Raw genomic sequence first — 21,396 nt, forward strand, 5'->3', positions numbered from 1 at the left:
CCTGTGATGTGCAGACATCCTCCTCTGGACCCACATTCTTTTTTTTTTTTTTTTTTTTTTTTTTGGTAGGGAGAAGAATTAGGTTTATTTGTTCATTTATTTAATGAAGCTACTGGAGATTGAACCCAGGACCTCGTGCATGCTAAGCATGCACTCTACCGCCGAGCTATACCCTCCCCTCCCCGACCCACGTTCTTTCTATCATTTATTCCACAAGCATTTCTTGGGCATTTAATATGTGACCCACTAAGCCCTGCTGTGTTTTTATCTCATTTAACCCTCACAGAAAACCTAGGAGGCAAGTCTGCCCATTTTACACATTTTGTCCTCCATCCAAAAGCATTTACTGAGCACCTCCTGTGCACAGGGCCTGGCCTAGGAGCCAGGGACATAGCAGGGAACAAAACAAGCAGAAATCTCTGCCTTCATGGAGCTGATATTCTAGCAGGAGAGATAGACAAGAAGTAAGTTTGTCAGATGGTGATAACTGCTAAGGAGAAAAGTGAGGTTGGGAAAGTTGGAGAGAGTTGAAATTTTAGATGAAGATTGTGAGGCCCAGAGAAGTTAAGAGACTTGTCCAAGGTAAGCAGAAAGTGGAGGACTTGGGATTTGAACCCAGACTGGTCCAGAACTTGAGCTCCTAACCACGTGCAATGTAATGTAAACTTGAGCATGTTTCAGACTCACCTGCAAGCTTATGGGGAAATGCAGACTCCAGCGCCCAGCTTGGGTTCTTCTGGAGGCCTGGGAATCTGCATTTTAAGTGTTTTTGAGGTGGCTGGTCCAGGGACTTGGCTCTGAGAAATGCTGGTGTGATGCCAGGAGGAGGGGTGGCCTTGGGAGAGCAGGGTGGCCAGCTGGGTCCCAGCCCTGTGTTGTCACTGACAGTGTCCTGATCTGACCATTTCCGAGGTGGTAAGGTTGCTTCTTGCCCCAGAGATCCCCGCGCGGTGGGAGAGGTGCCCTGCCGCCGCATGACTTTTCTGATTGGCGGGGTCGTCTCTGGCCATTTCTTTCTCGTTGCTTTTTCTTTGCTTTTTCTTTGTTGGCTTTTCTGTTTTACGAATGAGGCCCTGCATGAAGGCTGAAGAAGGATTTAAAGCCCCCAAACGTCTTTTTCTGTATGTATTTTTAAAACATCTTCCCCCATCCTCCTCCTCTCTGAACCTAACCGGCTGAGAATATCAGTTCCTCTCCTGATTTCCCTTCCGGAGGCTGTTGGCAGTGCATGGGATGGGCCCCGGGATGCCAAATTTTTCTGCACGTGGGGGTCTTGTTGGTATTTTTTTTAAAGTCTTGGTTCAGAGAGCTTAAATGGCCCAGAAAATAGAGTGAGAGGAAAATCCTTGCATTAATTTTCAGCTCATTGAGACAAAGTACAGAAAAATCTCCACTGTGGGAAGGGAAGGGAGTCTTTTTCTTTTTCTTTTCGTCTGTGTGTTAAAATAGGGTTAATAATGAGCTGGCTATCAAGCGTCTACATAAAGGGGATAGCAGTACGCTTAACCAATGGGCGTCCATTCCAATTAGCGGACCTCGGCTCTGATTGGTCGACCCCCAGGCCAAACCTGTTCGTAGACATTTCAGATGTTGCCCCTGGTTAGCAGTAGGGTCAGAGGTGAGGCCCCGAGGCCCAGTTCATGCTTTGTGAACAGGGATCCATGTGTCTTTTAGGATGAACAAGAAGAAGAGGAGGCAGCCAACCAGAAACTCGCCCTCCAGAAAGCCAAGGAGGTGGCAGAAGTGAGTCCTCTGTCCGCAGCCAACATGTCCATAGCTGTGTAAGTGCCCCCACTCTGGGATGTCATCTGGGCTCCTCAGCCTCTACACCTACCCAGTCAAGGATATGGGGGCAGGGACCAGGCCCTGACAAGGCTAAGCTTCAGGAAGAGGCGCTTCTGCCCACCCACCCACTTTCACTCAGTAAATAGTTAAGAAGCACCTACTCTGTGCCAGGCACTGTTCTAGTGGCTGGGGGTACAGCATTAATAAGAGGTTGAGGGGTACAGCGGGTGCTAGGGGTGGTGAGAGTTGTGATCTTAAGTCTGATTGCCAGGGAAGGTCTCACTGAGAAAGTGACAAAGTCTGAAGAAGGTGAGGGAGGAGCCCTGGGGGGATCTGAGGGAAGAGCATCCCAGGCAGTGGGAACTGCACATGCAAAGGCCCTGAGGCAGGAACATGCCTGGGGGGTTTAGAGAACCTGGAGGAGGCCAGTGAGACTGAAATTGAGTGAGTGAGCGGATCAGGGTTGAGGGGAGGGTAGGAACTGAGGGTAGAGAAGTGATAATCAGATCATGCTGGGCCTTGTGGACTAAGGGGAGGACTTAGAATTTTGCTCTGAGTCAGGTGGTAGACATGGAGGGTTCTTGAGCAGAGGAAGGACAGGACCTGACTCAGTTGTTCACAGGTATACTCATCAGGGGAGCAGACCATGGGGAGCAAGAGCAAGAGCCAGGAGAGCCAGCTAGGTTGGACAAGACCGCATTGTTCCCTGCAAAAGAGATAGTGGGGGCTGGACTAGGGCAGTGGCAGAGCAGATAATGGGTGTAGCTGAATTCTAGAAAGATCAGGAAGGTAGAGCAGACAGAATTTGCTGGTGGATCAGAGGAGGGAAGGTGCTAAGAGTTAAGGTGTCTTGATTAAAGAAAGATTCGTTAACAATGCTGCTCTGCATTATGCCTTTGTTGGGTGGTCCGGAGATTTTTGCATTCTGTGGAGAAGTGCATCATGGGACAATGGCAAGCGGGCTTTCTTTCCTAAAGTACAAGGAGGTGGCTATGAAAGGGGAGCCCAGGGAGGTACCTGCTCTGGCAGGCAAGCCTATAGGAGATGGTCTGAATAAAACTATCAATACACAAAGAACCCCTGGGATAATCTGTATGCTCCAGGCAGGCCTTCAGCCCAGCCAGCACTCCCAGTAACAGCCCCACTGGTGTTTTGCACAAGTGGATGGATGGGCAGTGCCCCAAGACTCCCAAGTGCCCACGCCGGGGCTTCCAGAACCTGCTCCAGGTCAGTGTCCATTATGATTGACTGTCTCAGAGGTTAAAATATTTTGAATATCAAGACCAGCCCCAGGGGCCATGTGCTATAATTTGAAGAAGAAGAGAGAGGTCTATGGGGACCTGCACCTGGGCTGAGACCCCCATTAGACCAAAACACCCAGCCAGGCCAGGATACCTTACTGGACTGAGATGCCCACCTGGGCCAAGACACCTGTAAGGCCGAGATGTCCAGCCAGGTTGAGTTCTTCACACAGGTTGAAACACCTAGTTGGGTGGAGATACCCTGTCAGGCCAGGATACCCATCTGGGCCAAGATGCCCGTCTGGGCCAAGGAACCTACCTAGGTGAAGATGCCCAGTGAGATAAAATGCCCCCTGGGCCAGGACACCCATCTGGGTAGAAGTGCCCACCTTGGGCAAGACATCCACTGGGGTGGAGATACCCACAGGGCTGAGAGGCCCACCTGGACTGAGACTCCTGTTAGCCTGAGCGGTCCATGCAGGCCGCAGTGCCCAGCAATGCCTTAACCCCTGCGCGCTTCCCTTGCAGGAAGGAGCAACAGAAGAACCAGAAGCCGGCCAAGTCCGTGTGGGAGCAGCGGACCAGCGAGATGCGGAAGCAGAACCTGCTGGCCAGCCGGGAGGCGCTGTACAACGAGATGGACCCGGACGAGCGCTGGAAGGCCGCCTACGCCCGGCACCTGCGGCCCGACATGAAGACCCACCTGGACCGGCCGCTGGTGGTCGATCCCCAGGAGAACCGCAACAACAACACCAACAAGAGCCGCGCGGCCGAGCCCGCGGTGGACCAGCGCCTGGGCCAGCAGAGGGCCGAGGACTTCCTCAGGAAGCAGGCCCGCTACCACGACCGGGCCCGGGACCCCAGCGGCTCCGTGGGCCTGGACACCCGGAGGCCGTGGGCCGGCAGCCAGGAGGCCGAGCTGAGCCGGGAGGGGCCTTACGGCCGCGAGTCGGACCACCACGCCCGGGAGGGCGGCCTGGAGCAGCCCGGGTTCTGGGAGGGCGAGGCGGAGCGGGGCAAGGCGGGGGACCCGCACCGGAGGCACGCTCACCGCCAGGGGGGCAGCCGGGAGAGCCGCAGCGGCTCGCCCCGCACGGGGGCCGACGGGGAGCCCCGCAGGCACCGCGCCCACCGCAGGCCGGGCGAGGAGGGCCCGGAGGACAAGGCCGACCGGAGGTCGCGGCACCGCGAGGGCAGCCGGCCGGCCCGGGGCGGCGAGGGCGAGGGCCCCGATGGCGGCGAGCGGAGGAGGCGGCACCGGCACGGCCCTCCGCCCACGTATGACGGGGACACACGCAGGGAGGACAAGGAGCGCAGGCACCGGAGGAGGAAGTAAGTGGAAGCGAAGATAATGGGGGTAATAATAAGATTAGCCAAAGTGGCACCTGCTGTGTGTGTGCCTGGTACTTCTTGAGCCCCTCATTTCATCTTCTGGACAACCCCCTGAGATAGATCTCATTGTCATGCCCCCATTTCATAGATGGGGAGACTGAGAGTTGGAGTGACTTGCCCGAGGTCACACATCTAATAAGTGACCTTGAACCCAGGCCATCCCCCTCCAGAAATTGCAGGCAAACTATCATGCCCTTGTACCTTCCAGAGAAACTCTACAAGAACTTTCCTCCAGAATTATGCGGCTCTTGCTGTGTGACCTTGAGCAAGGGACTTTACATCTCTGGGCCTCAGTTTTCTTGATCTGTAAAATGGGGATAGCAGGGTCTTAACTGGGTCGTTGCTGAAATTAAATGATGTAATATATGCAAAGGGCCTGAAGGAACGGCTGACACACAGTAAGTGCTTGGTAAATTTAGATTCTTTTCAGGGGTTACTGAGCCAACCATTTTTTCACCTGATGCTATTCCTGGGAGGAGGGTGGGAAAGCCACTCTTGTCCCTCAGAATTGAAAGGAGAGCAGGGTTCAAAGCTTTTGGGGGCATCTTCAGGCCAGAAAAACCTTGAGTCCTCCCAGGGAAATGGGAGGCCACTGAAGGGATTTTGGGAAGAATAAAGTGTTTAGCACAGGACTCCATAATTAAGAACTAATGGATCACTGTGGGTATTATTATTACTACTATTACTAATATTACTGTTGTTAGCATCCTTGCTGTTTTATCTAGTCCTATCATTGAAGGAGGCAGAATGACAGGGACAGAAAGGCAGCGCAGCTTGGTGGTGAAGGGCAAGGACTCTGGTGCTAGAGGTCACACTGCCACCCCATCACTTCCTGACTGTGTGACTCGCAGCAGGTCACTTCCCTTTTCTGGGCCTCTGTTTCCTCATCTGTAAAGCAGGGATAAGAACAGTACCGGCCTCCTAGGATAGGCATCAGTTTCAAATGAGTTAATACATGTAAAACGCTTTAAATGGTGCCTGGCTTATAAGTGTTCAGTAAATGCTAGCTATTATTAGTATGAATATTATTGTTATTCAATACTCAGTAAATGTTAACTATTTTTAGTAGTAGCACTAGTCATAAGCATTCAGTAAGTTTTAGCTATTTCTCTTATTATCATTATTATCATTAAGACTCTTTCATCAATAGACATAAAAGTACAACTTTAGATCCATAGCTTTTAGATTGTCCATGCAAGCTTCTTCTTTTTACAGATGGGGAAACTGAAGCCCAGAGAGGGAAAGGGGTTTCCCCACGGGAAGCCAGCCAGTAGCTGGAGTGTGAAAAGAAGCAGCCTTCCCGAATCCCACAGGAGGCCCCTGTTCCCCCTCCTCTCCGGAGGAAGGAAATACCTTCCCATTCCCACCCCCAAGTCTGCGCCAGGAGAGCACTGCTAACTCCCTTGTTGATAGACGTGTTAAATGCCGTGGCCAGGAGAAGTGTTATTCATTTGGCTGATATAAAGATCCTAACACTCACTGGAAATAAAATTTCATGAAGATTCGGGCACCTTTAGAGAAAAAAAAAATCCAGGACAAGCCATTCATCTGCTTTAAAAAAAAAAAAAATCAGAATGGCCAAGGTAAAACTTTATTCAAGAACATAACATGCTAGAGAGATGCTTCAGTTCTGTATTATGACCAAGCCGGTGGCCCTGACAGGTCTGCCCTGTGCATTTCTTGTCTTGTCATTCCTTTCCCCAGACACACTCTGGGTTTTTGATTCTCCAGGACGTTGATAATAAATGTAATTGTTTTTTTTTCTGTTCCCCCTGTCTCCCCAAGTCACCGTTTCTACCTTCATCTGTTCTTCTTCAGTTTCCCCAGTTTTGAATACTCCCCTCCCCTGAAGCTTTCACTGGCTCACCCCAGGGAAAAGTGGACAAAGCACATTCTACTTCATATCATTAAACAGTTGCTGGCCCCTCATCCCCCACACCAGGCGGCAGAGCCCAGTGTCACCCCAGGGCCATCAAAGTAAGGATGGAACTTTCTCTGACTTCCAGCAGAAATCTGTGGATCGCAGGGCATCCGCCACCCTCTGGTTGCCAGGCAGTGCCTCCTGCTAGATTTGGCTGAGCAAGGGGACCTTTTGCCAAGGCCTGCACCACCCTGAAATTAATATTTCAGCTGTTTGCATACTAGTTCCACCTGCTCCCATCACCATGACAACCTACTCCCCAAAAGGAGCAAGAGGAGAGATAATGGACTTCTGAGCTTTTATTCTGCATGGGATAGGGAAGGAGGAGCTTCATGCTTCCACCCTGATTCTTACAGCACCTCCAGTTTGCCTTAGCCAGTCTCCTCAGCACCTCTATTCCATGTACCCCAAGTCGCCCATTGCCCCATTTTCTTCCCTGAGTGGTGCTGTAGCTTAAGATCTCTAGGACCAGAGTCTAGCTCAGTCCTTTCCCAGCTGGGTAACACCAGGCAAATGCCTTTGCCTCTCTGGGCTTCATCTTTCTCATCTGTAAAATGGACCTGATTCTAATACCTCCTCAGATGGTGGTTGTTTTGGGGGCTAAATGAGTTAACACGTGCAGGTCGTAAGGACAGTGGGGGCACAAAGAAACGGGGCCATCCTCTGGATCTAGAGACCTGAGCATGCCTTGGGCAAGCTGTCCACAGCCCTTGGCAGAAGGATGCTGAAGTGATTAGCTGGCAAAGGGATGCGGTGCAGGACAGGCATTATGCAATCAGCTGCCTCTTCCGGGCAGAGGATGGCAGATCCCCAAGAGAGAAGGGGGAAGGGGCCTGACTTCAAAGTTTTCTGCCCCGTTTGAGTTCTCCTTGGAGACACTTGGAAATGAAACTTCCTTGAAATTGATGTTGGGCCTTTGCAGGCTGCGCTTGTTAAAACTTCACGACAAAAAGAGCCAAGAGAGAAACAAAAACAAGACAAAGCAAAGACCCACCGGTCACCTTTCCAACAGAACAAAGGGCTCTTGGTCCTGTGTGCAAGGCTGTGCGTCTAACAGAACGTACGCCGTAGTCTCAAATGCCGTTAGCTAGGACATCCTTTCTAGATGGTGGCCAAAGGATTTGGATTCTCCTTAAAGTGGTAACTTCACTGAGCCTGCTTTTTGGTAGGGCTGTCTCCCTGCTTCAAACTGTATATAAACACCATGAGAAAATATCCCCAGCCAGCTTTTCATCTGATGTAAAACTTCTAAAAGAAAGTACTAGGATTGGGTTAGCATTAGGAATTTCTTTGTGGGCTGTGGAAGAGGTTGGGGAAATACTGGTTTAGAATTTATATCATTTAATCCGCACCATCAGAGCTGATGCTCACAGCCCAGGCACAGTATCAGTTCGCCAGGGCTGCTGGCAGTCCTCGGCTGATAGACGGATCACCCCCACCCTTTCCTCTGTCGTCATATTGTCTTCTCTGTGTGTCTCTCTCCCTTCTCTTTTCTCCTGAGGACGCTTGTCGCTGGGTTTCCGGCTCACCCTAATCCAGGGTGATCTCATCTCGAAGCCCTTAACTTAATTACATCTGATTAAGATAGTTTTTCCAAAAGATAGTTGAATAGGGAGAGGGTATAGCTCAGTGGTAGAGTGCTTGTTTAACAGGCACGAGGTCCTGAGTTCAATCCCCAGTCCCTCCATTAAAATGAAAAAATAAATAACCTAATCACCTCCCCCCAAAATAACAAAGATATGTGGACATATTTTTGAGGGGCCACCATCTAAGTCCACCCCCTGAACCTCTCCCCAAAATTCACATCCATCCCCAGTGCAAAATGCATCCACCCCATCCCGACATCCCCAAAAGTCTTATCCCAGCATCAGCTCAGAAATTCCAGATTGCATCATCTAACTCTGGTGTGGGTGAGACTCTAGGTCTGATCCATTTGGGGGCCAAATTCCCTTCTGTGAACCTGAAAACTAGAAAGCCAGTTACCTGCTTCCCAAATGCAATGGTGGGACCAGCACAAAATAGACATTCCCATTCCAAAAGGGAGAAACTGGAAGGAATGAAGGGTCCCTGGTCCCCAGCAAGTTCTAAATCCAACAGGGCAAATTCCAAATTCCAGGTTGCAAGGCCTGGGAGTAATCTAGCCCTCAGCTCAGTCACCATATTTATTCCTCCCAGCAGCTCAGTGAGGTTGTCATCCTCCTGTTATGGGTGAGTAACGGGCTGAGAAACTCACCAGCAAATAAGATCCAGGATCTTCACTTTAGTCTCCAAGTTACAGGGAAGATTCTACTACTATTATCCCCAATTTAAAGATGAGGCTCAGAGAGGTTAATCACACAACAGAGGATCACACAGCTGGTAAGTGGCATTGGTGAGACTCAAACCCAGGTCAGTCTGTCTTCTGAAGTGTCAGTCTAGGACCTGCTCATATGACTGAGAAGTGAGGAGTTGGCCCGGGCCTGCCTTTCTCCTTCTGTGGCCTCAGAGAGACAAGCCTGAAAATAAATTACTTGTCTCTCTTCCACTTACTAAAAACTCCATGGATTTTTGCAAGTTAAAATGCAATAATAAAACAAGGAAGATGATACTGGTGGCTTAGCCAGGTGGGAAGCCCTCCAGGGGAGGCCAACTTTTTTCTTATTTTCTAAGTGTTAGGTAGATTTAGGGTTCTCGACTGGGCTGGGGGAACCAGGCCTGTGCCGTCGAGGGGCTTTGGTCTCTGTGACTGCATCCAGTCTCCTGGGCATTGATACAATCCGAGGACTGTCTTTTGCTTGCTATGCCTAGTATGCCTGACTCAGCTTCTTCAGGCCTCAGTTTCCTCATCTGTGTAACGGGAGCAGTAACAATCCCAGGCTCATCAGATTGTTCCAGCAGTTCATGAGTTGAACTAGAACAGAGGCTGATTCCCACTATTGGCAGTGGCAGTGAGTGCCAGGGGCAGGGAACTGTCCAGCTTGTCCCCACCTCAGGGCCTTTGCACTGGCCTCTGCCTGGAATGCTTTCTGGGAGATCTCAGACTGCCCCGTGAGAGCACTGCAATGTCAGGTGGGGATAGCAGTATGGGGCGCGGGAGCTCTGTTGTCCAGGTCCAAGCTGCCTCTGCTGGCAACTGACTGTGCGGCCTTGGGCAAGGCCCTTCCTGTCTCTGAGCCTTGGTTTCCTCATCTGTAAAATAGGAATAACTATTCTACCCCCTCTCCAGGGTTATTCTGAGGCTGAGATGTGCTGACACGTGTCAAGTCTGGCACATGGCAAGTCCTCCAGAAGTGTGCGCTCTTCGGAGAGATGTGGGGGGCACAGGTTGCAGAACTGAGGGGTGGCCTTTAAGAAGAGCCAGAGAGAAAAGTCTGGGGCTGCAGAGCCCTCTGGGGAGAGGAGTCATTGAGATTATGAATGATTGATGTCCTGGTGTTTCCGGGAAACAGACTTGGCCAGAGCCAGTTCCCAGGGATGGGAGATCAATGGAGCCTCTTATCTGAGGTTCGAGGGTCCAGAAGAGGTATCTGAAGGCAACCAGGGCAAACTGGGAGTCAGGTTCATCCAGATCCATGCACAGGCAGGCAGAGCTGGGGCCAGCTGAAGATATGCAGGGAGGGAGGCCTGTAGCCTGCAAAGCATCAGACAGACTCCAGACCCCAGGCATGACTCCTGAGGGTATCCAGCAAGCTGGGGGTGAGTGTGCAGATGGGAGGAGGCAGGGGTTGAGGGGAGGTCTAGGCCTGTAGAACTTCTCCTGGGCCTCAGTGTCCTCATCTGAAAAATGGGGGCATTCCTTTATCATTTGACAAGAAGTAACCAAGCATTTGCCATGTGCCAGGCCCTGTTCTGGGCACTGAAATCACAGCTGTGAACAAGAGAGACAAAAATAAACCTCCTGCCTTGAGTTGCTGATGCCCCAAAGGGCACTGAGTTTAAAAAAGCTCAGCAAGGGCCCTTAACTTTTTTCTCTCCTCCAAATGCACTGGGCACCCAGTCTTTCTTTCTCATGTCTGTCTACATGGTGTTAATTATTTGAGTAATTGAAGCACTAACTCCTACCCCCTTCACTTCTCCAATGCTCCGCCAGCCTCCTAAAACTCAACAAGTTTGCCCCCACCACCCCAGGGCCTTTGCACGGGCTATTTCCTCTGCCTGGGAATGCTTTGCCCACCCTACTGTATCCTTGTGAGAAATTATCCTGTTCATTTACCAACAGTTGTGTGGCCTTGGGCAAGAGACTTAATCTCTTTAAGCTTCAGTCTTTTCATCTGTAAAACGATGCTAAGAATTGTCTCCTTTAGGGCTGAGGGCAGAGGGGTTATTACAAGTCAAGGGCTTAGAACAACACCTGGGAGTTTGTGTCACTGAAGTGTTTGCTGTTATTATTGCTCTTGTGATTTTTTTATTGTGTTTATGCACATATATTACCTGCTCTCCCTGTAACTGGAATATCGGGGTGGGGGGCATACTTACTACAAGCATTTAAAGCCATGAGACAGTTCCACCCCTAGGGAGAAGGTGTACCTGTGTTCTGGAAACATCGTGTGTTCCAGTCCTGCCCAGGAGCTAACGGGGGACCAGAGGCAGGGTCAGGAAGGGTCAGAGAGATACAGGCTTTTGTAGAAAGTTCTCTTCCCCTCTGATTTCTAGGCAGCAGCCCTGCCGGCAGGAGGCGGGGCACACACAGGGTCTTCATCTCTTAATGAGAATCAATAAGGCACTGGGAGAGTTTCAGGACACGGTCCCCCAACCGACATCCTCCGGGTCCTTTGAATGGTGGAATCTTAGGCAGGATCCAGAAATGTTTGCTCTGTTCTAACTCACTTGTGGGTTCTTTTCCGTTGGCCTGCCTGCCACAGGGAGAACCAGGGCTCCGGGGTCCCCGTGTCGGGCCCCAATCTGTCGACCACCCGGCCGATCCAGCAGGACCTGGGCCGCCAAGAGCCGCCGCTGGCCGAGGACATCGACAACATGAAGAACAACAAGCTGGCCACCGCAGAGTCGGCCAGTCCCCACGACGGCCTCGGCCACGCCGGCCTGCCCCAGAGCCCCACCAAGATGGGGAACAGCACCGACCCCAGCCCCACGACAGCCCCGCCCGCCACGGCCACCAACCCCCAGAACACCGCCAGCCGCCGGACGCCCAACAACCCTGGGAACCCATCCAACCCCGGCGCCCCCAAGACCCCCGAGAACAGCCTTATTGTCACCAATCCCAGCAGCACCCAGACCAACTCAGCTAAGACTGCCAGGAAACCCGACCACACCACGGTGGACATCCCCCCCGCCTGCCCGCCCCCCCTCAACCACACTGTCATCCAAGGTAAGGACCTGCAGCCTCTCACGTCAGTCACTGGGCAGGGGAGCCAGCCTCTTGGGCTGAGTCCCCAGAGGCTCGGTTGAGTGACCCTGGACAGTGACCCCGCCTCTCTAGCCTCAGTTTCTTCCTCTGGAAAATGGGTAGAGACCTAGTTCCTGCCCCACGGGGCCGCTGGGAAGATTGAGATAATATGCTCAGTCAGTTAACAATATTCCCTGCATCCTGAATTCCCACAGGGGAGCCAGGGAGCCCCCATATCTGAGAAGCAATGGATTCCTCTGATGGAAATCTCAGGGAGCCAGAGGATCCTCTAGGCCAGCGCTGTCCAAAGGATGTGTGACACGAGCCACATCAGTCATTTTAAACTTTCTAGTAGCCATGTCACAAGAAAGAAGGAAGGAAGGAAAGGAGGGAAGTGGGGAGGTGGGAAGAAAGAAATGATTTTTAAAAGAAAAAGGAAAATAGGTGAATGAACTTTAATAGTAAATTGTATTTAACTCCAAAACCTATTTACTTATATCCAGATATACGCAAAATTAACACTTCAATATGTAATCAGTATCTTTAAAATTATTAGCAAGATAGTCTGCACTCTTTTTCTTGTCCTCGGGCTCGGAAATCTGGTGTCTTTTACGCTGACAGTGCACCACACTTGGGACCAGCCACATCTCAAATGTTGGACAGTACAAGTCTAGCCCCTTGAGGGATTGGCTGTATTTGCCCCCCTACCCCCTACGGAATCTCCCCCATGTAAGATTGGGATCTGAGAAGCACTAGGACTTTGGAATTTAACCCTTGAGCTTATTATTTTTAAGATGGTAGCAGCAGTGCAATTCCTTTGTGTCAGGTCTATGCAAGAGCTGTTTCATGACTTTGCTCTGTAAATGCTCACCACAGTCCTCCAAGAAGTGGAGCTTGTCATTGTTCTCATTTCACAGATGAAAAAACTGAGGCTCAGCGAGGCTCAGGCTGTCCACAGACACATAGGCACAGCTAGGCTGCAGAATCAGTGCTCAGGAGGGTGGTGCCTCCTCGCCGCAGTCAGGAGAGGGATGTTCATGGAGGGAAACACTGCAGTTTGACTGTGGGAGAGCTCAGTATTCCCATCTGTAAAGTGGGCTCTTGGGACTCACCCTTCTGCCTCTGAGTGACAGTATGAAGGTCATCAGGGGCTGGGGCCAGGTCTGTGTTGAATACCCTTGAGACCTGAGGCTGTAGATTGGTTGCGAGCAAGCACTCTGAGGCCAGGCTACCCAGGTTCAAATCCCAGCTCTGCCACATCCCAGTCGTGTGACCTTAGGCAAGTCACTTCCCCTCTCTGTGCCTCAGTTTCCTCATCTGTAAAGTGGGGATCATAAAGTATCAACCTCATAGGGTCACGTGAGGATTCAATGGCATAATAGGGTACCTGGCACACAGTAGGCACTTTATAAGTGTTGCCCATCTGGGGACTAGACAGGAGGCCAGAGCCTTGTGGGAAATCGTGGAGGGAGCCCTGTGTTGGTTCTTGTCCCAACAGTGAACAAAAACGCCAACCCAGACCCACTGCCAAAAAAGGAGGAAGAGAAGAAAGAGGAGGAGGAAGACGACCCCGGGGAAGACGGCCCCAAGCCCATGCCCCCCTACAGCTCCATGTTTATCCTCTCCACAACCAACCCGTGAGTATGGCCCAGGGCCAGGGCAGGGGCCCAGGGCTCCCTCTGGGGCAGTGGGAGTCAGCCGGAGGGCAGACCCAGACAAAGGGTAATAGGGGAGAGTTGCCTCTAAGACCATTAGTCCACAGGGGACTTTTGAGCAGATTTGTTTAATAATGCCCCTTTCTTAAGTCATATAAGATAGAAACTTACCACAAAGTACTGATTTTGTGGAAGAGACCCCCTCCTGCCATCAGCTAGAAAATCATTGTCATAAATATCCAAATCTACACTGTGATGTGAGAGGTGTCCCTTAAAAATGTCTGCCTTGTGCAGTACACAACCTGTACAACGATACATGGCAGCCCTGTCCCTGAGCTCTGCTGCACCGGGGATTGAATTCTGAGTAGATAGTCTCTGAGTTCCATGGCCCTCTGTCTTGGCATCCTTGAGGAGGATGGATTATTTAGGGGAGAAATTTATCTCATGTATGTCTTAGTGGCTCAGGGGTTGTTTTAGAATTGCATTTTTCCAAAGGGTGTTTCTTGAAACCCTGGCCCTTTAGAATGCTTCTTGACAAGAAGAATCATGTTAAATAAGCTGCAGGGAAAACTACTTTCTCTAAACTGCCTCTCGGAGATACACCCTGTGTGTCTACTAGTTTACTTGGTTGACATTGCTGTTTTACTAAAGAAATGTGGCACTTACTCAGAGCTAGGCACTATTCTGAATGCTTTACAAATTAAAAAAATTCTCATAATAACCCCATGGAGTTGGTACTATGCTTGTCCCCATTTGATAGATGAAGAAACTGAGGCCCAGCGAGGTAAAGTCACCTGCCCAAAGTCATACAGCAAGTAAATGGGAGAACCCAAATAGACTCCAGCATCCCTGTTCTTAGCCATTCAACCCTGCAGCCATTCATACAATCTCGTAACATATATATCATTATTAGCTCCACTTAAGAGGTTAAGTACTTGAGTACTCTCTCATTAGCACAGAAAAGGCTCTGATAAGGCCTGCAATTCATAATTTAAGTAACTAACTTTTTGAAGTCCCAACTGTGTACCAGGCATATATTAACTCTTTTAATCCTCACATTCTTATGAGTGAGGCACCATTATTATGGTCATTTCACAGAGCACTGAGCTACAGTAACTTGCCTAAAGTCACTCAACTAATTAAAAAAAAAAAGAAGAAGAAGAGGAAGAAGAATTCTACTTAACCCAGAATTTCCCAATTGTGTTTGACCATGTGACATTTTATACATGAAATGCCTTTTCATCTCCTGTGGAATCAAGGACAGTATTTCTTCAACTCAGCCTGTGAATTAAGATGTTCCGAGAGGGTTGTTTGGAAGTGATAGGAACTTACAAACGGAGTGTAAATATTTCCCCTTGCCGAGGGCTCCTCTGCCACCAAGAGGGCCCCCAGATATAGGAGCTTGATAAACCCTGTTGGGTGTGGGACCTTGGGAGTTAGAGGTCTCAGGTAGCAGTGGGTGATGTAAGGAGATTACAGAAGAAAAGGGCTCAGTACTTGTGGTCTGAGTGGACCTCTGCATGCCCACCTGTCCCCAACAGCCTTCGCCGCCTGTGCCATTACATCCTGAACCTGCGCTACTTTGAGATGTGCATCCTCATGGTTATCGCCATGAGCAGCATCGCCCTGGCGGCCGAGGACCCCGTGCAGCCCAACGCGCCACGAAATAACGTGAGTCCCACCCGGCAGGTCCTTCCCAGCCCGGCTCTTCTGTCATCAGCCACTTTTCTCCTGCATCCTAAAAGCTGACAGCTAGGGTGGAAGGAATGCTGGGGGCACCCCTGGCCACAGCCCCTGTGGCTACTGGTTGAGGGCGGAGAAGCTCTGATCCTTTGGGGATGTTCTTGAGGAAGGGTGTTCCTTCGCGGAGATGATGGCTTTGTGCACCTGGCGGGAAAGAGGTGGCCTAGAGTGGCTGGGGCTGAAAACCGCTGGAATCCCTGTGGGAGTAGTGAGGCCCGCAGGATGTGGCGGTGCACAAGCCCTGCATGGAATGTGGAGGTCCTGAGGCAAGGGTGCTCTGGTGGCCATCCCCTTGGCAGCCAGGTCTCACCAGACTTTTCTGTCTTGAAACGAAGCTTTGAAAGAAAGGGTTATTTTGACTCAGAAGCACAGCCTAAACTTTTAGCTCTTTGGAGAGATAAAAAGCTCTCCTTTTGGCGACCTGGGGTCTACTAACAGCCCCTGGCAATTGAATGTTTTCTGTGTTCCAGACACAACCCTGGGTGCCTGGGGGTATCCCCATTGGACAGATGAGGAGACTGAGGCTCAGGGAGGTTAAGTGACCTATCCAGGGTCACACAGCAGAATTCCAATTCTGCCTCCCCTAGATGTCCTGCTACTTCCCTCAACCATTTCTGTTTATCAAGCACCTACTGTGTGCATGTCCCCCCTTGAGTCCTGCTGGAACGAGTGCGTGCCCATGCGAGAGGAGAAACCAAGGCACCAACAGGCGAGGGCATGGCAGAGGCTGGACTGGTGGCTGCACCTTCTTCCCCAGCGCCTTCCTCCAACCCCATCACCTCCCCTTCCCCAGAGCCAAAGGTACATTTTCCACCGGGAAGCAGGCCCTGCCGCCCTCGCTAAGTAGGTTAGGAGCCTTGGCAAGGCTGGCAAGTCCCATAAATCAAGCCCGTCCGCAGCTTACTTTGCACTTTCCCTCCCTTCGCAGGCCTGGCAGGCCCCCTGGGGCCCCGATGGGGGAGATGGAAGGAGATAATTAGAACAAGGCTCCTGGAGGAAACTGGGAGCAGGGCAGGACTGAGGCCGCACTCGGTTATCTTCCGCTGCCCACTTTCCCCCAGGGACCCAGGAAGCCCGCTTGGGGAGGAGGCATCCCAAAGAGGGATCAGCAGACTCTTGGCAGGGACTGGAGCAGGGAAGGGGTGGGCATCAGGGGCTCCGGGGGGCCACTGTAGCTCCCGGGGCTATAGAGAACCCCACAGGGCTCGACCCACCGCCAAGGAACAGTTGCTGAGTTCTGGCTCCCCCAGCTCCACCCTGCTCCACCTCCCGGTTGAAGCTTCTCTCCTTAAAGCCCTCTCCTCTTCAGGAGCACGGTGGCCCTGATGTCCCGGGACTCCCACGAGTGCCCCCCAAATTCTTTTTATGAGCTGATCTACAACAAGTCTCAGAAAAGTGCATAGAACACAAATGATCCATTTATCAAGGATTTTAAAGAGCGTAACCCGTGTAACCACCACCCAAGGCAAGAAGTAGAACAGAACTGACCCCAACCACAGGCACCCCCTAAATCGGCTCCTCTTCCTCCCCTCTGGAGCTGGTTCACAGCCAGGGACAGTGTCTGGAGACACGTTTGGATGTCATGAGTTCAGGCGGGCATGAGGTTGCTACTGGCATCAAGAGGGTGGGGACCAGGGACACTGTTCGTCACCCTACAGAGCACAGAGAAGGATCTGAGACCTATTGTCAACAGTGCCAAACTTGAAAGACCCAACCCCAGAGGTAGTCACAGCCTCCACTTCTGGAAGGAGCATTTCTTAGCTCCTCTAATTCTCCCACCTGCATGTGCATCTTTAAACACTGGAATTTATTTTTGCCCGTTTCTGACACTAAACAGATGGAATAATTCTGTGCCTCTCTTCTGTCACCCCCATGTCGTGTCCTCCGGGAGGAGCACACGTTGTCGTGGCTAGCAGTAGCCATTCTTTTTCACTGCTGTTTAGTATTCCACTCTCTGGCATAACTTGTTTATCCATCTTCCTGTTGACATGCACTTGGATTGTCTGCAGTTTTGAATGCTGTCACCACACCCCCTACCCCAGAATTATCTCCTGGGGCACCAGGGCATGACTTTCTCCAGGGGATAAAACCAGAGATGGAGTTTCTGGATCATAGAACCTGCATGTGGTCTGCCCCACCACATGCAGCCAGAATGTTTACTGGGTGATCCAGTGACACATGCACCAGCAATGTGCAAGGCTCCCACTGCTCCACAGTCTTGCCAACACTTGGTGCTGTCAGCTCTCTCATTTAGCCAACCCAGTGAGTGTGGTGTGGACTCTCACTGGGGCATGGATTTGCATTTCCCTGTGATAAATGAGACTGAGAACCTGGATTTGGATTCCACTGAGCCACAGAAAGTTGCCATTTGTGTAGTTCAAAAGGATCTACACATCAGGTGTGGTTGAACCTAATTTACTGGACATTTGATTTCCTCTTGCCCCACTTACTAAGCTCTTCAGAATTTGATTCACCTAATCACCTGGCCTCTCTGAACCCCTACTCCTTTCCTGCCTTCTTTCCTCCTTTCCTTTCATTCATTGCTTTATTTAGTAACTATTTAATGAGCAACCACTATGTGTCAGATGCTGAGCTAAACATGAAGGATCAACAGGGTATGGGATGGTCCCTGCCTTCCCAGAGCTCACAGAGCGCCAGGCCTTTACCCATGCTGGGCCCTCTGCCCGGTGCACCTGAAATGCTCGCCCACCCACCCTCCAGCCCTCCCAGATCCTTCCAGCCCCTTGCACCCACCACCCATCCCTGGAAGTCAGTGCTGCTGGCCACTCTGGTCTCTGATGGCCCTTCAAGCATAATGGGAATGCATTGTGACCACCCAGATCAGAGAGCCCAGCTCTTGCAGGTCCCAGTACAGCTCCAGCTACCCATGCATTCATTCAGCAAACATTTCTTGAGCACCTGCTATATGCCTGGCCCTGTGCTGTACAAGCTGGAGATGCCACGGGGACAGACAGACATCCCTGCCATTGTGAGGCTGACATTCAGGTGGGGGAGATAGACGGTGAGATTATTGATAATTATTACAAGTAATTTGTCAGGAAGTGGTAAGTGCTGGGGATGGGGGCGGGAGAGAAGGGATAAATTTACTAAGGAAGATCAAAAGCACTAGGAAATGGAATTTTAACCAGGCTGCCAGGGAAGACCTCACTAAGAAAGTAACATTTCAGCCAAGCCAAAAAGGAGGAGAGAGAGGGAATCAGGTGGAACATGAGGAAGAGCATTCTAGGCAGTGAGAACAGCCTTTGCAAAGGCCCTGAGGTGAGGAGATCCAGGGTGACAGAATCAGAGTGAGCAAGGGGGAGAGTGTGACAAGGTGAGGACAGGGAGGTGACCAGGCAGATTGTGCAGGGCCTTGCGGGCCACGGAGAAGTTTGGCTTTTACCCCAAGGGAGGTGGGAGCCACAGAGGGTACATGAGCAGAGAAGGGCTGTGACCTGACTTGGATGTTCATGGGCTCCCTCTGGTGGCCATGCTCAGTAATTACCAGCCCTACTTCTCCAAGGCAAATCTGATGGGGTCAGCGCCCTGCGCTTACAACGTGCTGGGCACTGTGCCAGCACACTCAGCATCTTCACACCAGGGTCACACTGGAGACATGCTGTGGCATGACCAGGAAAGGGGCCAGAGTGCAGGATGTTGCTCATCCAGACAGAAACCACTAATGCCCAGTCCCTGTAAGGTGGTGGGGAGGGGAAGAATCAATCCACTCTGATGAGGCTGTGGCCACGGAGTCGGGAGGGAGATGGGCACTGCAGTGATGTTGGCTCCCAGCGTCAGTCCTGGAGGGCTGGTCATGCTTAGGAAACCCCATGTAGGAACAGTTTCTCACCCAGGAGCCCAGCAGGTCAAGGCACTGGGGAAATCATACTTGTCACCAACAGAGATACAGTCCTCTCTGGACTTCCCTGGGGCCACCTCTAGTCCATATAGGGCTTTGGGCAAATAAAAAAGGCACCTTTCCCACTAATTATCAAACAATCCTAATAGAGTGATTTTTGTTAGGACTTTGCTGCCACCTGCTGGAAAGTTCCATTCACAACCTACAAATTGCCCTGGGACAGGGTGGGAGGGGCCCTTGTGCAGTGCAAGACCTGCCCAACTGTACGTGACTGCAGCATTTCCCCCTGTGAGACTTTGCTCCTTGGGGACTTTTCTGGAGGCCACACACCCCAGTGGGCCATATCTAGGTTCACGGGGGCTCTGCTGGAGCAAGCCAGTGACCCACCACCGCCTTGCTTTTATCCCCGGCAGGTGCTGCGATACTTTGACTACGTTTTCACAGGCGTCTTTACTTTTGAGATGGTGATCAAGGTGAGTGCCAGGACTCCAGAGGATTCTGCACCATCACGAATGCCACGCTGATTCAGGAGGCTCATCCCAGAGATGAGAAATGCTTAGTGTGTTTGAAGAGCAGCAAGGAGGCTGGTGTGGCTGGAAGGAGTGAGCGAAGAGAGTGGGGAAACCGGAGCAGGGAGGTGACAGGGACGGATCATGCAGGAACTTGGGGGCCCTGGGAAGGACTTGGGCTTTTCTCCCAAGTGAAGTGAGAGCCATGGGAAGTTCTGAGCAGAGGGACGGGACTGGACACAGGTGTCCTCTGTGGGGAGGACAGACTGGGAAGAGGGAGCCAGGTGGGTGGGACCGAGACAACTGGGAGCAGGCAGTTACACTGGTCCAGGCAAGTGATGACGGGGACCAGCCCAGGGTGGTGGCGGAGAAGGTGATGAAAAGTGGGCAGAATCTTGGAAGGTTCAGAAGGCAGAACCAACAAGGTTTGCCAACAGATCTGATGTGGGGTGAAAGACAGAGGAGCTGAGGGGGACCCCAAGGTTTTGACCTATGAGCCAGCGAGTCAAAACGGCCTTTTATGAAGTGGGAAGGTGCCTCCGGCAGGGGCTCCTCCTTCCTCCCCCAGGTCCTCTGGCGCTGTCCCAGCCCTTCAGGGTGAGGTGGTCCTATTGGCTACCATGCCTCCTCCTGTGGCCCCTCCCCCTGAGGCTAGAAGGGTGGGTGCTGCTCCCCAGGGTGGGGATGAGGGATCAGAGTGCCGTCTCTTCTCTCCCCGTAGATGATCGACCTGGGGCTCGTCCTGCACCAGGGTGCCTACTTCCGTGACCTCTGGAACATTCTCGACTTCATAGTGGTCAGTGGGGCCCTGGTGGCCTTTGCCTTCACGTAAGTCTGCTCTCTAGGACTCCACTGGCCTCTCTGTCCTCCCAATCCCCAGCCTGGAGCTTCCCATTGGATCGGGGTGTAGCGATGGGGACAGTGGGCTCTGGGGTGGCGGGAGGCATCCGCATGCCACCAGGAAGAGCTTCGATTGGCTTTTGCATGATGCCCACCACAGAGGAAGAAGGACCCTGCCTTCTACCTCCTCACACGGCCACGTCCCCGCCCCCTTGCTGTGCTGCTTTCCGTAGACTAGCCCCACCGGGACATCTCATCTTCCTTCTGCTCTACCAGCTCTGCCCAAGCCACTGTCTCTTTGGGGAGCCCCTAAAAAGACAATCAGGAAATGAACGTGCATGAGAATTCAGAGCCCCCCAACCCTGTGCCCAAAGGCCCTGTAGTTGTAGCTCTGATGACTCCCCTTGTGTGTCTTTCACTTCTCCTGGTGGTCCCAGGATACTCCGCCCTCCAAAAGGTTCCTCACCATGCAACTCCAAGATGGCCCCAGGGTGTGAGAGGCCATTCCAAAAAGGCACCCAAGGGCTGAGAAGCCATTCCAAGGTGGTGCTCAGGCTCTGGGCAACCATCCATGATGGCAGCTGAGTTCTGGGCAGCCATTTCAAGATGGCACCTGAGGGCTCAACGGTCATTCCAAGATGAAACCCAAAGGCTTAGTGACCATTCTAAGATGATGCCCAGATGCCCAAGTGGCTCTCCCAAGATGGCATCCAAGGGCTGAGTAGCTATTAGCTCTTAGAGCCACGTTAGCAAACTTAGCAAGACATTGCTCAAGTTGTAGGCGCTTGTGGCAGGTTGGAAAAACCTAATCCGCCCCTAACCCAGAAACAGATCTTCCTGGGGATCCTGTCTGTGCCATCACCGTGGATCGTTCCCAGGAAAGAAAGTCTCAGAGGGATTCTGACCCAGCTCAGCCACATGATGAGCAATCAGGGGCCTCCTCTGTGCCTCTGCCCGCTGTTCCCCTCTCAGCAGATCTGGAGGAGCCCTTAAATGGCCCACCGGACCAAACAATGAGGACTCGGTTTGTCAGGGGGCCAGAGTGGTGGCTCATTTCCAATTTAAGGACTAAAGTGGGCCACTGTCAAATTCTTCCCTGGGAACACAATGAGGTCAGGTTGTGTCAGA

At 51.8% G+C, this 21,396-nt stretch overlaps 1 protein-coding gene across 6 annotated transcripts in view; it reads left to right on the top strand.

Moving 5' to 3' along the window:
• Positions 1–21,396, top strand: part of CACNA1A (calcium voltage-gated channel subunit alpha1 A) — a 280,900-nt gene that overhangs the window by 210,464 nt on the left and 49,040 nt on the right. For all 6 annotated transcript variants that reach the window (XM_074350635.1, XM_074350639.1, XM_074350636.1 and 3 more), the window contains 7 exons: positions 1,675–1,781; positions 3,555–4,358; positions 11,181–11,644; positions 13,161–13,299; positions 14,859–14,988; positions 19,333–19,392; positions 20,150–20,256. In XM_074350635.1, coding sequence (XP_074206736.1) covers positions 1,675–1,781; positions 3,555–4,358; positions 11,181–11,644; positions 13,161–13,299; positions 14,859–14,988; positions 19,333–19,392; positions 20,150–20,256 — 1,811 coding nt within the window. The remainder of the gene's footprint in view (positions 1–1,674; positions 1,782–3,554; positions 4,359–11,180; positions 11,645–13,160; positions 13,300–14,858; positions 14,989–19,332; positions 19,393–20,149; positions 20,257–21,396) is intronic.

The sequence above is a fragment of the Camelus bactrianus genome, chromosome 22, assembly GCF_048773025.1.
Source record: "Camelus bactrianus isolate YW-2024 breed Bactrian camel chromosome 22, ASM4877302v1, whole genome shotgun sequence".
Taxonomy (NCBI): domain Eukaryota; kingdom Metazoa; phylum Chordata; class Mammalia; order Artiodactyla; family Camelidae; genus Camelus; species Camelus bactrianus.